This window comes from Aristolochia californica, unplaced genomic scaffold (assembly GCF_029961685.1).
Source record: "Aristolochia californica isolate CCGP_79_NKW_82.1479 unplaced genomic scaffold, dmAriCali1.0.hap1 SCAF_6, whole genome shotgun sequence".
In the NCBI taxonomy this organism is placed as follows: domain Eukaryota; kingdom Viridiplantae; phylum Streptophyta; class Magnoliopsida; order Piperales; family Aristolochiaceae; genus Aristolochia; species Aristolochia californica.
The window spans coordinates 42,970,955-42,993,591 of record NW_027182257.1 but is presented as its reverse complement, the minus strand read 5'-3'; the positions used below and the strand labels follow the sequence as shown (position 1 = coordinate 42,993,591).

General features: G+C 38.3%; 3 protein-coding genes across 5 annotated transcripts; all 3 read right to left on the bottom strand.

Moving 5' to 3' along the window:
* Positions 1–912: 912 nt before the first annotated feature.
* On the bottom strand, positions 913–5,457 carry LOC137967102 (disease resistance protein At4g27190-like). 2 transcript variants are annotated; one of them, XM_068813535.1, is made up of 3 exons: positions 1,878–5,309; positions 1,516–1,604; positions 913–1,421 (listed from the first exon to the last, which is right to left on the bottom strand). In XM_068813535.1, the coding sequence occupies exons 1-2, from the start codon at positions 5,195–5,197 to the stop codon at positions 1,562–1,564; spliced, it is 3,363 nt and encodes a 1,120-aa protein (XP_068669636.1). In that variant the 5' UTR covers positions 5,198–5,309; the 3' UTR covers positions 913–1,421; positions 1,516–1,561. The 2 variants fall into 2 exon arrangements, with proteins under 2 accessions (XP_068669636.1, XP_068669637.1); XM_068813536.1 differs by lacking the exon at positions 913–1,421 and having other exon boundaries at positions 1,515–1,604; positions 1,878–5,457.
* Positions 5,458–6,188: 731 nt separating this feature from the next.
* Positions 6,189–10,998, bottom strand: LOC137935463 (disease resistance protein At4g27190-like). The gene is made up of 3 exons (XM_068780113.1): positions 10,956–10,998; positions 10,783–10,840; positions 6,189–9,249 (listed from the first exon to the last, which is right to left on the bottom strand). Exons 1-3 carry the CDS (start codon positions 10,996–10,998, stop codon positions 6,189–6,191), a joined length of 3,162 nt encoding a protein of 1,053 aa, XP_068636214.1.
* Positions 10,999–13,808: 2,810 nt separating this feature from the next.
* Positions 13,809–19,058, bottom strand: LOC137967174 (disease resistance protein RPV1-like). Of its 2 annotated transcripts, XR_011116503.1 has the most exons (3): positions 18,711–19,058; positions 14,383–14,471; positions 13,809–14,288 (listed from the first exon to the last, which is right to left on the bottom strand). XR_011116503.1 is itself a non-coding variant. In XM_068813645.1 (2 exons), the coding sequence occupies exons 1-2, from the start codon at positions 16,484–16,486 to the stop codon at positions 14,429–14,431; spliced, it is 1,785 nt and encodes a 594-aa protein (XP_068669746.1). In that variant the 5' UTR covers positions 16,487–17,754; the 3' UTR covers positions 14,382–14,428. The 2 variants fall into 2 exon arrangements, 1 of the variants encoding a protein (XP_068669746.1); XM_068813645.1 differs by lacking the exons at positions 13,809–14,288; positions 18,711–19,058 and adding an exon at positions 14,745–17,754 and having other exon boundaries at positions 14,382–14,471.
* Positions 19,059–22,637: the final 3,579 nt, after the last annotated feature.

Below are 22,637 nucleotides of genomic sequence, written 5' to 3'. Positions count from 1 at the left end.
TTATTTGAAACCCACAATTATCTTATAAGGCACGTTTTCATTTACCGGGCTCTCCTTTGAAAACCTTGGAATCCACGGCCAAGAACGGAATCTGTCCACCACCGAAAGAGGATATCGATCGATCAGAATCAGAACAACTGCATCGGAGCTTCGGTTCGTTCTTCTTAATAAGTGAAAACTCAAAGCTGCAAAGAAGAACAAGTGCAGGGGAAAGATGGAATACGGGAGCGGTTCTTACGAGAGTGAATCAAGTCGTCTTTTTCTCAGCTATGCGACGCACGGGATGAGGAGTTCTTCTGGTCAGATCCAGTCTATTACTTGTATAATAAGTTTTCATCTTCCAACACTCCCCCTCAAGTTGGTGCTCTCGTTCATGAGGCCCAGCTGGTATAATATTAGTGAGAGTAAATCCCTCCTAGCCGCTAAGATATTTCTCTGAAGTGTCCTCCTCCACCACCGTGTCACTCCATAGGACAACGACTCTCAAGTGGTAACTCTCAAGTGGTAGAGTAACATATGATATTAATGGGGAAGTAACATAAATATGACAATAAGTTCCTCCGTCATGGACTTCCAACCACAAAAATTTCTTAGGCTTGTTTGAGAACTGAACTTCAAAATAATAGACCGGACCCGGGTATCAATTAATTCCCGGTCCAAGATTGTGGGACTAGGGTTTCCTCGGTTCATTATGTACTTTTAAGATTCTTGGAATCAGCATAGGCGGAACTTCCATAGGAATCAACGATCTGGTGGGTCCCGCAAGAAGGGTGAATCCTACCCGTACAAAGAAAAAGATTACAATCGCCTTCCCAACAGGTGAGATGTGACTGTCTGCTTTGGGAAAGCGAAATAAGGCCAAATCCCATGTATACTATATATTGAAAAAAGGAAGAATAAACTATTGAACTATTACATGTGCATTAAGAGACTTCAACAAACTCTATTCAATAATTTAATGGCGTCCATGAAATACATGGATGAGAAAACGTGAGTGGGTCCTTTTCCTCTCAATAAATAATTCACCAGAACATCAATTAGCACAACATTCCCACAAACTGCATCCTAAAATGCCACAGAATTTCCAAGACATAATTATCAAGCGCATTTGAGAAAAATCCATCATTCCAAACCCAATATTAAAATTTTAGCAACAAAAGTCTGAAACAAGGCATAGTCGAGAAAACCTAAAATATGAGCACATTTCTGCCCTCCATATTCACTCCTATCAATGTCGACAAATGGTGAATGAATGTCTAGAAACCTTTCTATTTTATTTTATTTTATTTTCCGAAGCCTGTCCATGAGAGTACTAAAGCCCAACCTGCTTTGATCATCGTCCTCCGCTCTTCTTCCGTTTTTTGTTACATGCTGATTATCATTTTATACTCAATTCATTTTCATCTTCCTCTTCATTTTTCCTGCACAAGAAATGGAAATGTGTAGTTGAAGAAAGAGTAAATAACGATTATTTAACGATTTTAACAAAGAGAGGGATTAAGCCATGATCATCACCTATTATGGTTTTCCAAATTGGCAGTAGTAAGAGTAACCTTTTCCTTTATTCCTGATTTTCTTCTTCTGTTTCCGACGCTTCTTCCATACTGAATAAAAAAGACAAATACATACACAAAATAAACAATGATTAAATATTGATGAATGTATTAATCAATTTAAACCCCAAAATGAATACAAACATTTCAAGAAAATTAAGAAACATCAAATTGCTTTCCTTGTATCGACTTTAATCACAGGAAAGACATCCAAAAAATCACTATAACAGAAACCTCATATCGATAAAATTGATATTCCAAAACTGTAGATGAAGTAATAAAACACATGATGAAAATATACTCAAATCCAATATTCTTACATACCTTGCTCTCACTCGGAAGAGTGGCTTGAAATGGCTCTTCATCTCTTGATTCATCTCCTGTTCCAAACCTCGAAGCCATTTTTCTCCTCCACATATCTCTCTAAGCCTGGGGCTGGTATTGGGTTCCAACGAGAGCTGCTTTAGCTTGCTACAGTAAGCCACTTGGATGTACTCCAATGATGGGAGTTGAAGAAAACTCTCCCCACTGTAGAGATTTGTTAGCTCTGGTAGGTGTAGTAGGACAAGATAGTTCATCCGAGGAAGCACCTCCTCTTTCATCGTCCATCCTGCGGGCTCCTCCTCATATGAGATTAGTTTCTTAAGTCTCTCACATGACCCAACAGTCAACCAATCCAGATTTCGCAACTGTTGGGCAAGACCAAGAGGTAACAAGTATCTCAATTTGTTACAACCTACAAGATTTAGCATCCTTAGATTTTGGAAGAAGCTGCCAAGAGGTAGGGAACCCACGCAAATGCTTTCCAATTTTGGTAGTTGAAATAGATGTAAAACTTTCAATTGGGAGAATGTGGACGTGATTCTGCCTACTTCTGCAACGCTTTTCTCCAACCAGAAAACATGTCGTATTTCACTAAAATTAGCAACCCGTAGTTCTTGTACATTACATTCTGGTCCTAACACCATTGGAAAATAAGGTGAGAGGTTCGATGTGTTTCCAAAAAGTACCAGAGGCATCTGCCTTTGTTGCAAGGATTCCAGAGAACGATGTTTCCCCAGCTTTGGACAGTTTCTTATGCTCATCAATATCAAGGAACTGGGTCCAAGAAATCTATCCCAATTGCAAAAACCCAAAAATTCAGGAAGGTCCTTTATCTTGAGGATTCTTAATAGAGGAAACAAGCTCTCCAAGGGAACCACCTCCTCTTTTTCTCCATCCTCCTTTGCAATGATTGCTTTCAACTGGCCGCAATCAATTAACTCTATATTTTTCAAATTTTGGAGGCCATGTCGGACCATGCTCAATGAGAAGAGCTTATTCAAGTTGTGGCAACCGGAGATGGAAATATTCTCTAAGTTTGGGAGCACTGCTGGCCTTAGTGCCAACTTAGGAGTCAATGAATGGTGCAAGTGTACCTGCCCATCAGAGTTGCTCACCACATTTGACAACTGGCATAGGTCGCCAACTTCATGACACCTTTCCGATGGTACATTATTATCAAAAGACCATATGCTTACTAGTTCAGGACAATTTTTAATGGTGAAGGACTCCAAATTGGGAAGGAAATGAGTTGGTCGTGGACCTTCGAACACCACTGTCAAAGTTTTAACATTGGTAAGTGATAAAGATTTCAATCTTTCCAATGGATTTGGCAAAGTCAGATATGAAGAAAAGTCAAATATTTTATCCACTGCATAAATTTCCTCTAGTTCAATCAGCTCTATGGTGTCTATGCAATGCACTAGGTCACGAGAAAAGTCAATTGTTAACTTCCCACACCTGGTGAGGCATAGCCGTTTTAATTTCTTCATAAATCCTTCTGGAACTGGCCCATCACATATTCTTTGCAAATTAGGCATATCCTCAATCGACAACTCAACAAGATGCTCCAGAGCATTTCTTTCTAATCTACTTGGCTCTTCAGTTGTGCTGGCAACATGCGTCATTGCATCACAATTTTGAAGATACAATTCCTCCAATGACTGTAATGCTTGCAAATGATCATGGGGAAGGGCGTTTAAAAGTTTACCACAATCCTTGATATCTAGAACCCTGAGGTTCATGAGAAACCTCTCTGGTAGCGGCCCTTGGCAAATCTTTTCCAAACTGGGTAACTTAACAAGTCGTAGCACTTCCAATCTTCCCAAGGCATAGTCTGAAAGTGGAGCTTCTTCTGTGTTTGCAATATGTTGTATAACCGAACAATTTGAGATTCTCAAGTGTTTCAATGTACTCACAGTGTCCAACTGTAAAACATTCTTCAAATCAGGTCTCCACTTCAATTGAAGGCACTCAACTTTTTGAATCAAACAAATGACCCACTCTGGCACTAGGTATGGTAGCTTACCGAGGCCTAAAATGTTGTCATATTTGAAATAACCTCTTAGAATATGATCACCAAAAATAATTTTGAATTCTTTCAACTGACTCAACCGATTGGAGATGTTTTGACACAAAAGTTCTTCTTCACTTACATTCACTTTCAGTACGGTTAAGCAGTTCAAGGAAGCTAGCTCAATCAAACTAGCAGTGCCGTCATTCCTTTTTCCGTGACAATGTGCCATAGTGTCCAAGTATAACTCTTCAAGGCGATGTAGCTTACTTAAGACATTTGCCGGTATCGATTCCAAATACATACATCGTAGATCTAAAACCTTCAAATTTGTCAGTTCTGCTAATTCTACTGGAGCAGTAACCATATTCCTGCTGATAAGTATCTCAAGGTTCTTCAACATCCTAAGAGAGGACACATCCAATGTATGAAGATTAGGTAGTCTTAGAGTTCTTAGGCTTGTTAGAGATGAAATTGATTGTGGCAACATTACCAAACGAGTCCTGTAAAGATCTAAATTTACAAGTGTAGACATTCCTAGGAAGAAATTGTCTGGAATGTGCTTTATTCCAAAACAGCCTGTAAGGAATAAAGTGCGGAGTTGTGGAAACTTGGGTGAGTCTGGCAATGCTGCAATTTCGTCATTTTCTATTAAAGACAATTGTTTGCAATGCTCTTCATTTTCTAGCTTTGGCCAATCTGTTAAACCCTTTCTTGTTTTTTCGATGAATCCATGTCCTTTTTCTGAAGCAATATAGCGGGCTGTGTCCCGCACCACATCGTGCATTTTCACATGGTTACTGTAATCGCCATCTAACAATAGGCCACAATCCTTGAGGCTTTTAATGTACGACCTTAATTTTACTTTCGCCTGAAGCAAATCTCCTTCACCGCGTAGAAAACCTTCTCCGATGCCAAAAACTCTTAAATCCTGCAGGTCAATATTATGGTCCTCTGGGAATAGGGAACAAAATAAGAAACAAAACTTCATTCCTTTATCACCTAGATAATCATAACTGACTTTAATGGCTGAAAACACATTGGACATAATACCGTCTAGCTTAGTTGGATCTGAGCTTCTTAATCTCCTTAACACATCTTTCCACACATATTGCTCCTCCTGTTTTGTTAATGTTGATCCAAGTGTAACAATTGCTAGTGGTGAGCCTTTGCACTCCATTACAATATCCTCTCCAATAAGTCGTAATTTAGGATTTTTTGAAATCACATCTCCTATTTTTGATTCAAAGAGGACCCATGAATCCAGCTCCGACAAAGGCTTCATTTCAAACTCTACATCAGTGTCCATTTGATGACATACACGTCTATTCCTTGTTGTGAGAATGATTTTACAACATCTGTGCTCATTTTTACTTGGGATGCCCAGTTTGACAACCTCCAGTTCTGTCCATACGTCATCAAATATGATCAAGAAAATTAAGAAACATCAAATTGCTTTCTTTGTATCGACTCCAATCACAGGAAAGACTTCCAAAAAATCACTCTAACAGAAACCTCATATCGATAAAATTGATATTCCAAAACTGTAGATGAAGTAATAAAACACATGATGAAAATATACTCAAATCCAATATTCTTACATACCTTGCTCCCACTCGGAAGAGTGGCTTGAAATGGCTCTTCATCTCCTGTTTCATCTCCTGTTCCAAACCTCGAAGCCATTTTTCTCCTCCACATATCTCATTAAGCTTGGGGCTGCTATTGGGTTCCAACGAGAGCTGCTTTAGCTTGCTACAATAAGCCACTTCGATGCGCTCCAATGATGGGAGTACAAGAAAACTCTCCCCACTGTAGAGACTCGTCAACTCTGGTAGGTGTCGTAGGAATAGTAATCTCAACCGAGGAAGCACCTCCTCTTTCATCGTCCATCCTGCGGGCTCCTCCTCATATGAGATTAGTTTCTCAAGTCTCTCACATGACACAACTTCCAACCATTCCAGATTTCGCAACTGTTGGGCAAGACCAAGAGGTAACAGGTATCTCAAATTGTTACAACCTACAACAGTTAGATTTCTCAACCGAGGAAGCACCTCCTCTTTCATCGTCCATCCTGCGGGCTCCTCCTTATATGAGATTAGTTTCTCAAGTCTCTCACAAGACTTAACTTCCAACGATTCCAGATTTCGCAACTGTTGGGCAAGACCAAGAGGTAACAGGTATCTCAAATTATTACAATCAAAAACATCTAGATATCTCAACCGAGGAAGCACCTCCTCTTTCATCGTCCATCCTGCGGGCTCCTCCTCATATGAGATTAGTTTCTCAAGGCTCTCACATGACTAAACCTTCAACGTTTCCAGATTTCGCAACTGTTGGGCAAGACCAAGAGGTAACAGGTATCTCAAATTGTTACAATCAATAACATATAGATCCCTTAGATTTTGGAAGAAGCTGCCAATAGGTTGGGAACCCACGCAAATGCTTTCCAATTTTGGTAGCTTTTTTAGATGTAAATCTTCCAACTTGGAGAATGTGGACGTGATTCTGCCTGCTTCTGCAACGCTTTTCTCCAACCAAAAAACATGTCGTATTTCACTAAAATCAGCAACCCTTAGGCTTTGTACATTACATTCTGGTACTAACACCATTGGAAAATAAGGTGAGAGGTTCGATGTGTTTCCAAAAAGTACCAGAGGCATCTGCCTTTGTTGCAAGGATTCCAGAGAACGATGTTTCCCCAGCTTTGGACAGTTTCTTATCCTCATCAATATCAAGGAACTGGGTCCAAGAAATCTATCCCAATTGCAAAAACCCAAAAATTCAGGAAGGTCCTTTATCTTGAGGATTCTTAATAGAGGAAACAAGCTCTCCAAGGGAACCACCTCCTCTTTTTCTCCATCCTCCTTTTCAATGATTGCTTTCAACTGGCCGCAATCAATTAACTCTATATTTTTCAAATTTTGGAGGCCATGTCGGACCATGCTCAATGAGAAGAGCTTATTCAAGTTGTGGCAACCGGAGATGGAAATATTCTCTAAGTTTGGGAGCACTGCTGGCCTTAGTGCCAACTTAGGAGTCAATGAATGGTGCAAGTGTACCTGCCCATCAGAGTTGCTCACCACATTTGACAACTGGCATAGGTCGCCAACTTCATGACACCTTTCCGATGGTACATTATTATCAAAAGACCATATGCTTACTAGTTCAGGACAATTTTCAATGGTGAAGGACTCCAAATTGGGAAGGAAATGAGTTGGTCGTGGACCTTCGAACACCACTGTCAAAGTTTTAACATTGGTAAGTGATAAAGATTTCAATCTTTCCAATGGATTTGGCAAAGTCAGATATGAAGAAAAGTCAAATATTTTATCCACTGCATAAATTCCCTTTAGTTCAATCAGCTCTATGGTCTCTATGCAATGCACTAGGTCACGAAAAAAGTCAATTGTTAACTTCCCACACCTTTTGAGGCATAGCCGTTTTAATTTCTTCATAAATCCTTCTGGAACTGGCCCATCACATATTCTTTGCAAATTAGGCATATCCTCAAGCAACAACCGAACGAGATGCTCCAGAGCATTTCTTTCTAATCTACTTGGCTCTTCAGTTGTGCTGGCAACATGCATCATTGCATCACAATTTTGAAGATACAATTCCTCCAATGACTGTAATGCTTGCAAATGATCATGGGGAAGGGCGTTTAAAAGTTTACCACAATCCTTGATATCTAGAACCCTGAGGTTCATGACAAACCTCTCTGGTAGCGGCCCTTGGCAAATCTTTTCCAAACTGGGTAACTTAACAAGTCGTAGCACTTCCAATCTTCCCAAGGCATAGTCTGAAAGTGGAGCTTCTTCTGTGTTTGCAATATGTTGTATAACCGAACAATTTGAGATTCTCAAGTGTTTCAATGTACTCACAGTGTCCAACTGTAAAACATTCTTCAAATCAGGTCTCCACTCCAATTGAAGGCACTCAACTTTTTGAATCAAACAAATGACCCACTCTGGCACTAGGTATGGTAGCTTACCGAGGCCTAAAATGTTGTCATATTTGAAATAACCTCTTAGAATATGATCACCAAAAATAATTTTGAATTCTTTCAACTGACTCAACCGATTGGAGATGTTTTGACACAAAAGTTCTTCTTCACTTACATTCACTTCCAGTACGGTTAAGCAGTTCAAGGAAGCTAGCTCAATCAAACTAGCAGTGCCGTCATTCCTTTTTCCGTGACAATGTGCCATAGTGTCCAAGTATAACTCTTCAAGGCGATGTAGCTTACTTAAGACATTTGCCGGTATCGATTCCAAATCCATACATCGTAGATCTAAAACCTTCAAATTTGTCAGTTCTGCTAATTCTACTAGAGCAGTAACCGTATTCGTGCTGATAAGTATCTCAAGGTTCTTCAACATCCTAAGAGAGGACACATCCAATGTATGAAGATTAGGTAGTCTTAGAGTTCTTAGGCTTGTTAGAGATGAAATTGATTGTGGCAACGTTACCATAAGAGTGTTGTAAAGATCTAAATTTACAAGTGTAGACATTCCTAGGAAGAAATTGTCTGGAATGTGCTCTATTCCATAACAGCCTGTAAGGAATAAAGTGCGGAGTTGTGGAAACTTGGGTGAGTCTGGCAATGCCACAATATTACGATTTTGCATTAAAGACAATTGTTTGCAATGCTCTTCATTTTCTAGCTCTGGCCAATCTCTTAAGCCCTTTCTTGTTTTTTCGATGAATCCATGTCCTTTTTCTGAAGCAATATAGCGGGCTGTGTCCCGCACCACATCGTGCATTTTCACATGGTTAATGTCATCACCATCTAACAATAGGCCACAATCCTTGAGGCTTCTAATGTACGACCTTAATTTTACTTCCGCCTGAAGCAAATCTCCTTCACTGCGTAGAAAACCTTCTCCGATGCCAAAAACTCTTAAATCCTCTAGGCTGATATTATCGTCCTCTGGGAAAAGGGAACAAAATAAGAAACAAAACTTCATTCCTTCATCACGTAGATAATCATAACTGACTTTAATGGCTGAAATCACACCGGACATAATACTGTCTAACTCAGTTGGATCTGCGCTTCTTAATCTGTTTAGCACATCTTGCCACACATCTTGATCCTCCTGTTTTGTTAATGTTGATCCAAGTGTAACAATTGCTAGTGGTGAGCCTTTGCACTCCATTACAATATCCTTTCCAATAGGTCTCAATTTAGGATTTTTTGAAATCACATCTCCTATTTTTGATTCAAAGAGGACCCATGAATCCCGCTCCGACAAAGGCTTCATTTCGAACTCTACATCAGTGCCCATTTGACGACATACACGTCTATTCCTTGTTGTGAGGAGAAAAGTGAGGAGAAAAGTGAATGGGTTCCTCTCTCTCTCTCTTAATAATTGAAAAAGTTTTATGTATTTTAATTGATTTAGGTCGTAAAAATGTTCCTAGTATTATACTTTAAATATAGCTACTCTCTAGTATAAAATAGAATAAGTGGGAACTGGTGGATTGAGGATGATAAGGAAGAGCACGAATAGCAGAAGAAATTCAAACGATGCAGGATGAGATGACAAGGAACACCGATTTTTGAGGAGAAAAATAGAGGTGGGAAAGTATTTAGTAGAGAGAAAGGTCTGGTAAGAATGCAAATGCAGTCTTTGTTCTCTCTTCTAAGGATCTACTGGTTAGTCTCTTTTAGCGAATAATAACCTGAGATCATGCTCATACTCAGTCGGGCCTTTACGATCATCCACGCTTTTGGATGCCCCATTTGAAGAAATATTGTCGGCCACCAAAGATTACAAAAAAACAAAAAACAAAAAAGCATCTGCTTCCTTTACCTTTACGTTTCTCTCATGATCCATTATTGGCCTGCGTCAGATTTGGGTCGGCTCGGGAAAGTGTCTTTCTCTCTCTATTTGTAGAGGAATCAAACATCCACAAGAGAAAAGTGAGTTCCTCTCTCTCTTAATAATTGAATGGCGTCCACGGAAAAACAGAGACGAGAAAAGTGAGTGTCTCAATAATTGAGAGAGGAGAAAAGTCAGTGGGTTTCTTTCCACATGTTTAGAGTCAAACAGAACAATGACTAGTGACTCTCTCTCTCTCTCTTACAATAATTTAATGGTGTCTATGAAATACATGGACAAGAAAAGTCAGTGGGCTAGGTTTGTGTCTTCCTCTCTCTTAATAATTGAATGGGCGTCCATGGAAATACAGAGACGAGAAAAGTGAGTGGTCCCTTCGTCTAAATAATTTAGAGGAGCTTTCGTCGGGCGGCGCACAGCGCATCGGGAAGTTCCGCGGAAAAAGACGACGGTTCTCTCTTTCGATAATTTAATTGTTTCTTTTTTACTTGTTTGTTCTAAAAGATTAAAAGGCAAAACTGTTAGGTAAGAATCCCGTAACTTTATAAGTATATTTTTATAGTCTCGAGAAAACGTACATCAAAGGACTTTGATTTCACTTCCTCCCATTTGGGCTTGGACCCAAATAACACGTACCAAACAATGAAAATCCTAAAAAGAACCAAGCCGAGTCTCGAAAGAAATCGGTATAGAACTCCGGACTTGGACCCATATAATCAAAGCAAAAAACAAGTGACTTAGGTTTGAGTTGACTCGCTGGTACTGAGTTAACCTTGTCCGGGTAGATAATTCACTGATTCATAGCTTCGTTGCTTGATATGTAGTTAACTCGACAGATTAAATTCAAAAAGGGCCCTCTCTCTCTCAGCTTCCCTAATGTTTCTACAACGGAGCAAGCGAAAAAAAGAATTTGAAGATATGCTAGAAACAGACTAGACTCGCTGAACTACCATTAACTCGGCGAACGAAGGAGATGAGCCAGATTAAATCAAACAAGAGAATTTTAAATGTAGACAAATAAAGACAACACGTATTAACTCATTTGCAAAAATACCGAACTTTGACCGGACCACTGTACATGTAGACAGTTAAATACAACACGTAAGCTTTGACTGCTTACGTGTTGCCACATCATCAGTGTAACGTGAGTAGATTAAAACATAAGTTGCCAGGTTATAATCTCGACACATTAGCTGCCATGTAATCTGCCACATCATTATATATTACTGTCTTTTGCCCTGTCATCTAGGGCTACGTAAGCGCCCGCCATGTCAGCCCTCACTTATGTGTTTCGTTCTAATCTCATCCTCGATCTTTCTCCTCGCCTCTCGTCTTGGCCCCTCTCCTCTCGCCGCTCCCCGCTGCCGCCGATCGGCCTCGACCACTCCCCTGCTGCCGCTGCTCGGCCTCGGCTTCGCCCTCGACGCCCCCCTCTCAACCGCTCTCTCTTTCACCTCAACCTAGACTTCGTCTCAGCCTCATCTCTCATTCTTCTTCTCCGTTCCCCTCTGTTCATCCTCCCGCCGCCCCTTTCTCAAAACCGAAAACTATCATTTCATCTCTTCGTCGCCCCCTCTCTCAAAACCGAAAACTATCATTTCATCTCTTTGTCGCCCCCTCTCTCAAAACCGAACCCTATAATTTCCCCTCAGCGCCCCCTCTCTTAATACCCTATTATTTCACTCTCTCGCCGCCCCTTCTCTCAAAACCGAAGCCCTACTCACCCTCCAAACCCGAATTTGAATTTCAGAAGCCGATTTAGCAAAATGATTTTTTAGGGCGTTTGTTAATTAAATCTAATTACAGTGTCTAATTATAATGTTGATTTGAATTTAGGTGTTTACTTAATGTATTTATTTTTTTGTGATTTACTGTTTAATTTCTGATTTATGTTAATGAAATTTTTGTCAATTGCATATAACTTAAAATTATAGTAAAGTTTAATTTTAGTTTATGGATTTTCTGTATAATTTGCTGTATTTTAGTTTATGGATTCCTATGCCATTGAATGTTGTATTTTCTGAAGTTGCTGGTTTAATTTAGTTAATTTTGTTTAATTTTCTAATTTATGCAGTTGCATTTTACTCTATTGAGATAAGATTTGCAGGAATTTTAGTTGCTAGTTGTTGTTAAATAAATTTGAAGTGTCATGGAATGATCATTCCATGTGGTGAGGAGCTTTGGGTGTTATAAATATCCACCACATGGTTTTTTTTGTTTTTTTTTTGTTTTTTTATGTTTGCCCTAGTTACTAGGATGGGTACAAATTCTGATTAAGAGTAGGTTGGGTAATGGAAAGTGGGTTGAGTCCGGTTCAAACTAGGCTGAGTCGCTTGCACGGGCGTCCATTAGCCAATGAAACCCGACCCCCATCACTAACGAGGTACGGTTCGTAGTGACTGCGAAGTCATATGGGGCTCTATCAGGGGTGTTTGGTGAATTTGGACTTAGGTGTGTTTTTGCATTGTTAGGACTAATCATAAAAATTAAAACTTAGATCATTTTGTGCATAAATGAACTCTTACTAATGTATGTAGTTTTTATAGATAATATGGCGTCAATTGTTGGGTTCTTCTGTCGATACAATGGAAAATTGAAGGAGAAGTCTGGATATTTTCATAGTTATGAAGGAGGTCAATCACAAATGAAAAAGATTGCAGTTTCGACTAAGTTTAGCGAGTTCTTGGTAATGATGTACAGATTCACGGGGTAGGATGGTGATACTCATCAAATGTTTATTAAGGCCAAAATTCCATTTTTTTACGGGGGTTTTGTTACCTCAAAGGTGGAGAAAGATAATGATTTGATTGAATTATTTGAAATGGCTTCAAATAATCGATCTATGGTTGAGATTTTTCTTAGAAAGTATGCTACAAGAATAATTAATGAACGAATAAAGTAATAATTTTTTTTATTTTAATTTAGTATTACCTAATTTATTTTAAAAAAAACTCTTTAATGTGAAATAATTAGATATTTTTATCTCACAGTAATTCTATTTGAAAAAATCTATCTAATTGTTCATTGTTTTTCCTTTTCTTTTTTTCTCCTCCAATTTTTTCCTTTTCTTTTTTTCTTCTCATATTTTTCCTTTTTTCCTTCTTTTCCTTAATTTCCATTTCTTTTTCCTTCTTCTCCTTTTCCGCTTCTTCTCGTTTTCTTTATTTTCCTTTTTCATTCTTTTCCTTCTTTTCCTCTTTTTTCTCTTCTCCTGTTTTTTCTTTCTTCTTCTTTTCTTCTTTTCTTTTTTCTTCGAATGATTTCATATACAGAGGAGGAATTGCGATAAACTAAAGAGACATTATCCTAAAATTAGGATCAAGTGAGGAATGTACAATATTGTGCCGAGGAACATGAACATTCTATTGAAGAACATGGTCGTAAGATGAAAAACTAAGATATGAAGATGCAATGGCTCTTTCAGTAGTTCTAGACTCAGATGCCATTGAATACAAATGGACACCATTGAATACACTCTAAATACAACCTATGCATTCGACCCTTAAGCCGATTTCTGTAAGCATGTTTGGTCTACAAGTATGGACTACTCACAACATGTGAGCCACAAAGGGACACCTTATGTATCAAGGTACTCTTCCTTTCAGAGTGAGTATCATCATTTTGGGTAAATACTTGATAATTAAATTATAAAATTTTTAGAAAAAATAAATACTTCACTGACTTGTTATAATTTAAGTACAATGAGCCTCTATTTATAATAGTGAAAAAAAGTATAACCCAATAACAATTAAACTACCCTTGTTATAATTTAAGTACAATGAGCCTCTATTTATGATGATGTTACACCTTCTAACTTGTTTGTCGACTTGGCATATGATGAGGCAATACATCGGCGATCAATGGTAACATGTCTCTTTTGATTATCCAACGTAGTACTAGACCCATCAAAGTTGGGTATTTTTTGAAATAATTTTTTTAATTTGTTATTAAAACATTCAAAGACATATACAACATAGCACATGTATACAATATATAGTATACAGAAGACTTGATTATTCCATTAAAAAAGGAAGAATAAACTATTGAACTATTACATGTGCATTAAGAGACTTCAACAAACTCTATTCAATAATTTAATGGCGTCCATGAAATACATGGATGAGAAAACGTGAGTGGGTCCTTTTCCTCTCAATAAATAATTCACCAGAACATCAATTAGCACAACATTCCCACAAACTGCATCCTAAAATGCCACAGAATTTCCAAGACATAATTATCAAGCGCATTTGAGAAAAATCCATCATTCCAAACCCAATATTAAAATTTTAGCAACAAAAGTCTGAAACAAGGCATAGTCGAGAAAACCTAAAATATGAGCACATTTCTGCCCTCCATATTCACTCCTATCAATGTCGACAAATGGTGAATGAATGTCTAGAAACCTTTCTATTTTATTTTATTTTATTTTCCGAAGCCTGTCCATGAGAGTACTAAAGCCCAACCTGCTTTGATCATCGTCCTCCGCTCTTCTTCCGTTTTTTGTTACATGCTGATTATCATTTTATACTCAATTCATTTTCATCTTCCTCTTCATTTTTCCTGCACAAGAAATGGAAATGTGTAGTTGAAGAAAGAGTAAATAACGATTATTTAACGATTTTAACAAAGAGAGGGATTAAGCCATGATCATCACCTATTATGGTTTTCCAAATTGGCAGTAGTAAGAGTAACCTTTTCCTTTATTCCTGATTTTCTTCTTCTGTTTCCGACGCTTCTTCCATACTGAATAAAAAAGACAAATACATACACAAAATAAACAATGATTAAATATTGATGAATGTATTAATCAATTTAAACCCCAAAATGAATACAAACATTTCAAGAAAATTAAGAAACATCAAATTGCTTTCCTTGTATCGACTTTAATCACAGGAAAGACATCCAAAAAATCACTATAACAGAAACCTCATATCGATAAAATTGATATTCCAAAACTGTAGATGAAGTAATAAAACACATGATGAAAATATACTCAAATCCAATATTCTTACATACCTTGCTCTCACTCGGAAGAGTGGCTTGAAATGGCTCTTCATCTCTTGATTCATCTCCTGTTCCAAACCTCGAAGCCATTTTTCTCCTCCACATATCTCTCTAAGCCTGGGGCTGGTATTGGGTTCCAACGAGAGCTGCTTTAGCTTGCTACAGTAAGCCACTTGGATGTACTCCAATGATGGGAGTTGAAGAAAACTCTCCCCACTGTAGAGATTTGTTAGCTCTGGTAGGTGTAGTAGGACAAGATAGTTCATCCGAGGAAGCACCTCCTCTTTCATCGTCCATCCTGCGGGCTCCTCCTCATATGAGATTAGTTTCTTAAGTCTCTCACATGACCCAACAGTCAACCAATCCAGATTTCGCAACTGTTGGGCAAGACCAAGAGGTAACAAGTATCTCAATTTGTTACAACCTACAAGATTTAGCATCCTTAGATTTTGGAAGAAGCTGCCAAGAGGTAGGGAACCCACGCAAATGCTTTCCAATTTTGGTAGTTGAAATAGATGTAAAACTTTCAATTGGGAGAATGTGGACGTGATTCTGCCTACTTCTGCAACGCTTTTCTCCAACCAGAAAACATGTCGTATTTCACTAAAATTAGCAACCCGTAGTTCTTGTACATTACATTCTGGTCCTAACACCATTGGAAAATAAGGTGAGAGGTTCGATGTGTTTCCAAAAAGTACCAGAGGCATCTGCCTTTGTTGCAAGGATTCCAGAGAACGATGTTTCCCCAGCTTTGGACAGTTTCTTATGCTCATATCTATCAAGGAACTGGGTCCAAGAAATCTCTCCCAACTGCAAAAACCCAAAAATTCAGGAAGGTCCTTTATCACGAGGGTTCTTAATAGAGGAAACAAACTCTCCAAGGGAACCACCTCCTCTTTTTCTCCATCCTCCTTTGCTATGATTGCTTTCAACTGGCCGCAGTCACTTAACTTTATATCTTGCAAATTTTGGAGGCCATGTCGGACCATGCTCAATGAGAAGAGCTTATTCAAGTTGTGGCAACTGGAGATGTAAATATTCTTTAAGCTTGGGAACACTGCTGGCTTTAGTGCCAACTTAGGAGTCAATGAATGGTGCAAGTGTACCAGCCCATCAGAGTTGCTCACCACATTTGACAACTGGCATAGGTCGCCAACTTCATGACACCTTTCCGATGGTACATTATTATCAAAAGACCATATGCTTACTAGTTCAGGACAATTTTTAATGGTGAAGGACTCCAAATTGGGAAAGAAATGAGTTGATCGTGGACCTCCGAACACCACTGTCAAAGTTTTAAAATTGGTAAGTGATAAAGATTTCAATCTTTCCAATGGTTTTGGCAAAGTCAGATATGAAGAAAAGTCAAATATTTTATCCACTGCATAAATTCCCTCTAGTTCAATCAGCTCTATGGTGTCTATGCAATGCACTAGGTCACGAGAAAAGTCAATTGTTAACTTCCCACACCTGCTGAGGCATAGCCGTTTTAATTTCTTCATAAATCCTTCTGGAACTGGCCCATCACATATTCTTTGCAAATTAGGCATATCCTCAATCGACAACTCAACAAGATGCTCCAAAGCATTTCTTTCTAATCTACTTGGCTCTTCAGTTGTGCTGGCAACATGCGTCATTGCATCACAATTTCGAAGATACAATTTCTCCAATGACTGTAATGCTTGCAAATGATCATGGGGAAGGGCGTTTAAAAGTTTACCACAATCCTTGATATCTAGAACCCTGAGGTTCATGACAAACCTCTCTGGTAGCAGCCCTTGGCAAATCTTTTCCAAACTGGGTAACTTAACAAGTCGTAGCACTTCCAATCTTCCCAAGGCATAGTCTGAAAGTGGAGCTTCTTCTGTGTTTGCAATATGTTGTATAACCGAACAATTTGAGATTCTCAAGTGTTTCAATGTACTCACAGTGTCCAACTGTAAAACATTCTTCAAATCAGGTCTCCACTCCAATTGAAGGCACTCAACTTTTTGAATCAAACAAATGACCCACTCTGGCACTAGGTATGGTAGCTTACCGAGGCCTAAAATGTTGTCATAGTCTTAGAGTTCTTAGGCTTGTTAGAGATGAAATTGATTGTGGCAACGTTACCAAACTTGTCTCGAAAAGATCTAAATTTACAAGTGTAGACATTCCTAGGAAGAAATTGTTTGGAATGTGCTCTATTCCAATACAGTGTGTAAGGAATAAAGTGCGGAGTTGTGGAAACTTGGGTGAGTCTGGCAATGCCACAATATTACCATTTTGCATTAAAGACAATTGTTTGCAATGCTCTTCATTTTCTAGCTCTGGCCAATCTCTTAAGCTCTTTCTTGTTTTTTCGATGAATCCATGTCCTTCTTTTGAAGCAATATAGCGGGCTGTGTCCCGCACCACATCGTGCATTTTCACATGGTTACTGTAATCGCCATCTAACAATAGGCCACAATCCTTGAGGCTTCTAATGTACGATCTTAATTTTACTTTCGCCTGAAGCAAATCTCCTTCACCGCGTAGAAAACCTTCTCCGATGCCAAAAACTCTTAAATCCTCTAGGCTGATATTATCGTCCTCTGGGAAAAGGGAACAAAATAAGAAACAAAACTTCATTCCTTCATCACGTAGATAATCATAACTTACTTTAATGGCTGAAATCACATGGGACATAATACCGTCTAGCTCAGTTGGATCTGAGCTTCTTAATCTCCTTAACACATCTTTCCACACATATTGCTCCTCCTTTTTCGCCAATAATGAACCAAGTGTAACAATTGCTAGTGGTGAGCCTTTGCACTCCCTTACAATATCCTCTCCAATAGGTCTCAATTTAGGATTTTTTGAAATCACATCTCCAATTTTTGATTCAAAGAGGACCCATGAATCCGGGTCCAACAATGGCTTCATTTCGAACTCTGCATCTGTGCCCATTTGACGACATACATCTCTGATCCTTGTTGTGAGAATAATTTTACAACATCTGTGCTCATCTTTACGTGGGATGCCCAGTTGGACAACCTCCAGTTTTGTCTATACGTCATCAAATATGATCAGAATTCTATTCTGCTTATTTAACTCTTCGAACAACTGATGTGCTCTTAAGTTGATTTCCTTATTCTTAAGCTCCATTCCTAAACGTTCAGCGATGAGATCTTGGATGGTTTTCAACTCTGGATTTTGAGAGACAATCACCATAATAACCTTATTGAAAAGTGTTGATTCCTTCTGCATACGATTGTTAATGTCTCTAACGAGGGTAGTTTTTCCGATGCCTCCCATGCCATGAATACCAATGGATCTAATATTGTCATCTTCCAAAGCTTTCATGACCTGCTCCATAACCGTCTGGCCCACCTCATTTGGCACAATAGGATCCCCCCTAATTTCCACAACATCCGCGGGAGGAGCATCAGATGCTAATGCAACACCCAACTCATTCCGAACGTTATTTAGCTTTTTAACTTGATCCATTTTCTTGGCTGCACTTTTACCTACACGATAACGCCAACTCAAGTTGGGACACCATCCCATCAGACATTTGTGCTCTTCTGTACTCATCTGCTCGGTTAGTCTCTCAACGTCCCCAACAACCTTCTCCACATCTGTCTTCCAAACCTCCACAGCTTGTAAAGGCAATCTCTGGGACCTTCTTTCCTCGTCAAGCTGCCTATTTGTATCATCTCTCCGTGTACACAGAGACTCTGCTTCACTTTTCAATTCATTGACATTCTTCTCATAGTGAAAGAAATAACAACAATGGCGTTTCAAGGGAACATATAAGCACTTCCCAAGTTCAAAAACGAGCGAAAACATCTCCATCCTTGATCCCTCTTTCTAATGTTTGTCTTGTTTGTTTTAGTAACAACTGTATAAAACAAAGAAAGCAAAAACACAAAATGGAGAACAGAGAGACGAACTTACGGATATGTATAAAACAAAGAAAGCAAAAACACAAAATGGAGAACAGAGAAACGAACTTACGGATAAAAAACACAAGTTGCTTTGCAGACACCGTTGCAAAGAGGAGAGAGTGATCAAGCAGAAACTCCTTGGGCTCGGTGATGATAAGGAAGAGCACCAACAGCAAAAGAAATTTTAAACGATGCAGGATGAGATCACAATGAACACCGATTTCTAAGTAGAAAAATAGAGGTGGGAAAGTATTTACTAGAGATAAGGGCCTTGTAAGAATGCAAATGCAGTCTTTGTTCTCTTCTATGGAATCATCACTCTTTTGGATGCCCCATTTGAAGAAAGATTGTCGGCCACCAAAGATAAAAAAAAAGAATCTGATGGTTGAATCCAATTCTTAAAGGTAGTGGAATCAAACATCCACAAGAGACAAGTGACTTCCTCTCTCTCTCTCTCTCTCTCTTAATAATTGAATGGCGTCCATGGAAAAACAGAAAAACAGAAAAGTGAGTGGATCCCTTCGTCTCAATAATTTAAAGGATCTGTTATTGGCAACAAAAAGAAAAAAAAAAGTTAGAATTTTGATTGATTTAGGGTTGTAAAATTTCTCCTTCTATTATTCTTTAAATCTTAGCCACTCTCTACTAAAAAATAGAATACTTAAGATATTAAAATTATCCTGAACCTTGACCCTGAAACTGGAAGAAAACCCAAAAAGTAAAACCCCACCCTGACCCATCAGCATCCCCGAAAAATAGAAACGTCTAAATTATTGAAAGAGGGAGATCATGAACGAAACCTCTAAATTATTGAGACAATCACTTTTCTCGTCTCTGTTTTTCCGTGGACGCCATTCAATTATTAAGAGAGAGAGGAACTCACTTTTCTCTTGTGGATGTTTTGATTCCACTACAAATAGAGAGAGGAAGACACTTTCCCGACCCGACCCAAATCTGACGCAGGCCAATAATGGATCACGAGAGAAACGTAAATAATGGATCATGAGAGATCATGAGAGAAACGTAAATAATGGATCATGAGAGAAACGTAAATGTCAAGGAAGCAGATGCTTTTGTTTTTTTAATCTTTGGTGGCCGACAATATTTCTTCAAATGGGGCATTCAAAAGAGTGGATGATAAGTAAAGACCGACTATCATCCAAAAGCGTGGATCATGCTCATACTCAGTCGGCCTTTACTATCATCCACGCTTTTGGATGCCCCGTTTGAAGAAATATTGTCGGCCACCAAAGATAAAAAAACAAAAAAAAAAAAAAAAGAATCTGCTTCCTTCACCTTTACGTTTCTCTCATGATCCATTTGGGTCGGGTCGAGAAAGTGTCAGGATGATAAAATGCTTAACACCTCTTCCTCTCTCTATTTGTAGTGGAATCAAAACATCCACAAGAGAAAAGTGAGTTCCTCTCTCTCTTAATAATTGAATGGCGTCCACGGAGAAACAGAGACGAGAAAAGTGAGAAAAGTGAGTGTCTCAATAATTCAGAGAGGAAAAAATTCAGTGGGTTTCTTTCCACATGTTTAGAGTCAAACAGAACAATGACTAGTGACTCTATCTCTCTCTCCCTCTTACAATAATTTAATGGTGTCTATGAAACACATGGACAAGAAAAGTCAGTGGGATAGGGATGGTGTCTTCCTCTCTCTTAATAATTGAATGGGCGTCCATGGAAATACGGAGACGAGAAAAGTGAGTGGTCCCTTCGTCTCAATAATTTAGGGGAGCTTTCGTCGGTCGGCGAACAGCGCATCGGGGAGTTCCGCGGAAAAAGACGACGGTTCTCTCTCTTTCAATAATTTAATTGGTGACGCAGGTAATGATGATACTGCACCTCTCTGTTTTTTACTTGTTGATTGGTCCACTCTTCCACTAGTTAAAACGTAATTGGTGAGCATTTAGCGTCGATGTGGTACCACACCATCCGCTACGTCGGCATACAAAATTAGAAGCTACCACATCACCGTCAAATACCAAGTTACTGATATGTCATTGGATACGTCACTGTCATGCCTCATCAGCTACCATGTAATTATAATAAAATTAAAATTTATTAAAAATCTTCTTCTATTCTAATTAATACCTTTCATTATTGATAATATGTGGGTAAGACTTACTGAGTAAGATTTTTTCTATTTATAAATATTTTAATTTTTTTAATATTTTAAATCTAATTATTTTACTTATTTTATTTTATTTTTAAAAATATAAAGTAATGAAAAGTGTAAATATTTTAATTGATATTAAATGGTTTAAAATAAGGTTAAAATTTTAATTGTTCTTTAAATTTTTAAATAATTTATTATTTTAGATATAAGGTAAAAAAAATGTATTTGATTTTTTTATTTTTTAAAATTTATTCAAAATTTAATCATGACATGGCAACTGACATGGCAGATGACGTGTCAGCCGATGTGTTCATCTAGCGTATCACACTGATGACGTGGTGACACATAAGCAGTCAAAGCTTACGTGTTGTCTTTGACTATCCACATGTACAGTGGACCGGTCAAAGTTCGGTATTTTTACAAATAAGTTGATGCTGTCATTGTTTTCATAAATAAGTTTTTTCAAACTGTTATTTTGGTAGACATCCTAACAGCCGGTAACTGGTAGTAGCAGAATATCGGTATAGACGGGTAGTAAACGAGATGAATAAGCTCAGATTAATAACAGCAAGCCAGAGAACGAAATCAGACAACGCAACAGCAAATTACGAGAAACAGAAATGGAAAAACCAATCTGGCTTGCAATTTATAGCTGTAAATATTCGGTTCAAAAGGCAATCTTTCAAGAAGCCAACATGATGAATTTGAGCAGAGCAAAACTTCCAGAAATAAGAAAGATGCCAACAAGGTTATAGGATTTTGTATCAAATAGTATCACGAATACTCAAGTAGTATCAAGTTCGAGTCAACATACTTAGTTTTCTGCCCGAAGCCTCAAATCACCAACAAGGCAGATGTGTTTACAACAATGTTATAGGCTAAACGAAACAACCACAGACGGTACCAAGAGAGGACCAGTGCTATACACAACAAGTTTCATCCACCAAAGAGCAATTTCTAGTCCCGAGCATAACATTAGAAGAATCCGAGTTCAACTTCTCTAGCCATAAGCATCAATTCAAATAAAAGAGTTTCAATAGTTCCAAGTTGATAGCAATAAACTCGAAATAGATAGACGCACAATTGTTTCAACTCAGCAGCAACAATAGCAAAGAACCGTCAAAGACAAGATACCATCAGCAGCAAGGTAGCAACCATCGAAGGCAACTAATAAACCAACGTTGTAAACCAACAAGATACCATCAGCAAATCGATCATCCACCAAGCAATAGCAAGTTTGAAATTCTAAAAAACCATAGTTGTGAGTCCTGAAAATCAGTGCTCTGATACCATCTTGATTTTTTAGGACTCCATGGATTAGCTCATGGAGAAAAGGAGACACGAAATATTGGGGGAAAAATTGGAGGAAGAAAGAGGTTATAGACTCGTGTACTAACCCTCCCCCTGAGGCTCAATTTACAGATGAATAAGATTATAATATTATTATAATATCCCTAAAACTTAAAGTAATTACATCAATACCATTTTTATGAGATGACTTTGTTTACTATCATGCCATCACTTGTGGGCCTATGGCCTTCTCATTGCTCTATGGGCTTGAGTCCATCTTCCATATCTCTTGGAGATGTGGGCCTTCATTAGTGTTATAGGTTTGAGCCCATCTTCCACATTTCTTGGATGTGTGGGTCTTCTTTGATCGTGTAGGCTTGGGCCCATATTCTAACAATAATATTTTTGAATTTGATGTAGCCATATTAAGAGACTAGAAGAAGTTTGTTCTAAAAGATTAGAAGACAAATTTTAAAGATACAATTTTTTTAGGAAAAAATTGTTTAACTTTAGAGGTATCTTTTTGTAGTCTCTAGGAAAGCGTACATTAAAGGACTTTTGATTTTACTTCATCTTAAGAGAA

Coding starts and splice junctions, on each gene's coding strand:
- LOC137967174 (XM_068813645.1), bottom strand. CDS start 16,486: ATGAACCTCAGGGTTCTAGATATCAAGGATTGTGGTAAACTTTTAAAC. Junction 14,472..14,744: donor CTCTTCCGAGTGAGAGCAAG/GTATGTAAGAAT, acceptor TTTTTTATTCAG/TATGGAAGAAGCGTCGGAAA.
- LOC137967102 (XM_068813536.1), bottom strand. CDS start 5,197: ATGGACACTGATGTAGAGTTTGAAATGAAGCCTTTGTCGGAGCTGGAT. Junction 1,605..1,877: donor CTCTTCCGAGTGAGAGCAAG/GTATGTAAGAAT, acceptor TTTTTTATTCAG/TATGGAAGAAGCGTCGGAAA.
- LOC137935463 (XM_068780113.1), bottom strand. CDS start 10,998: ATGGCGGGCGCTTACGTAGCCCTAGATGACAGGGCAAAAGACA. Junction 10,841..10,955: donor AGATGACAGGGCAAAAGACA/GTAATATATAAT, acceptor ACACGTAAGCAG/TCAAAGCTTACGTGTTGTAT. Junction 9,250..10,782: donor AGTGGTCCGGTCAAAGTTCG/GTATTTTTGCAA, acceptor TCAATTATTAAG/AGAGAGAGAGAGGAACCCAT.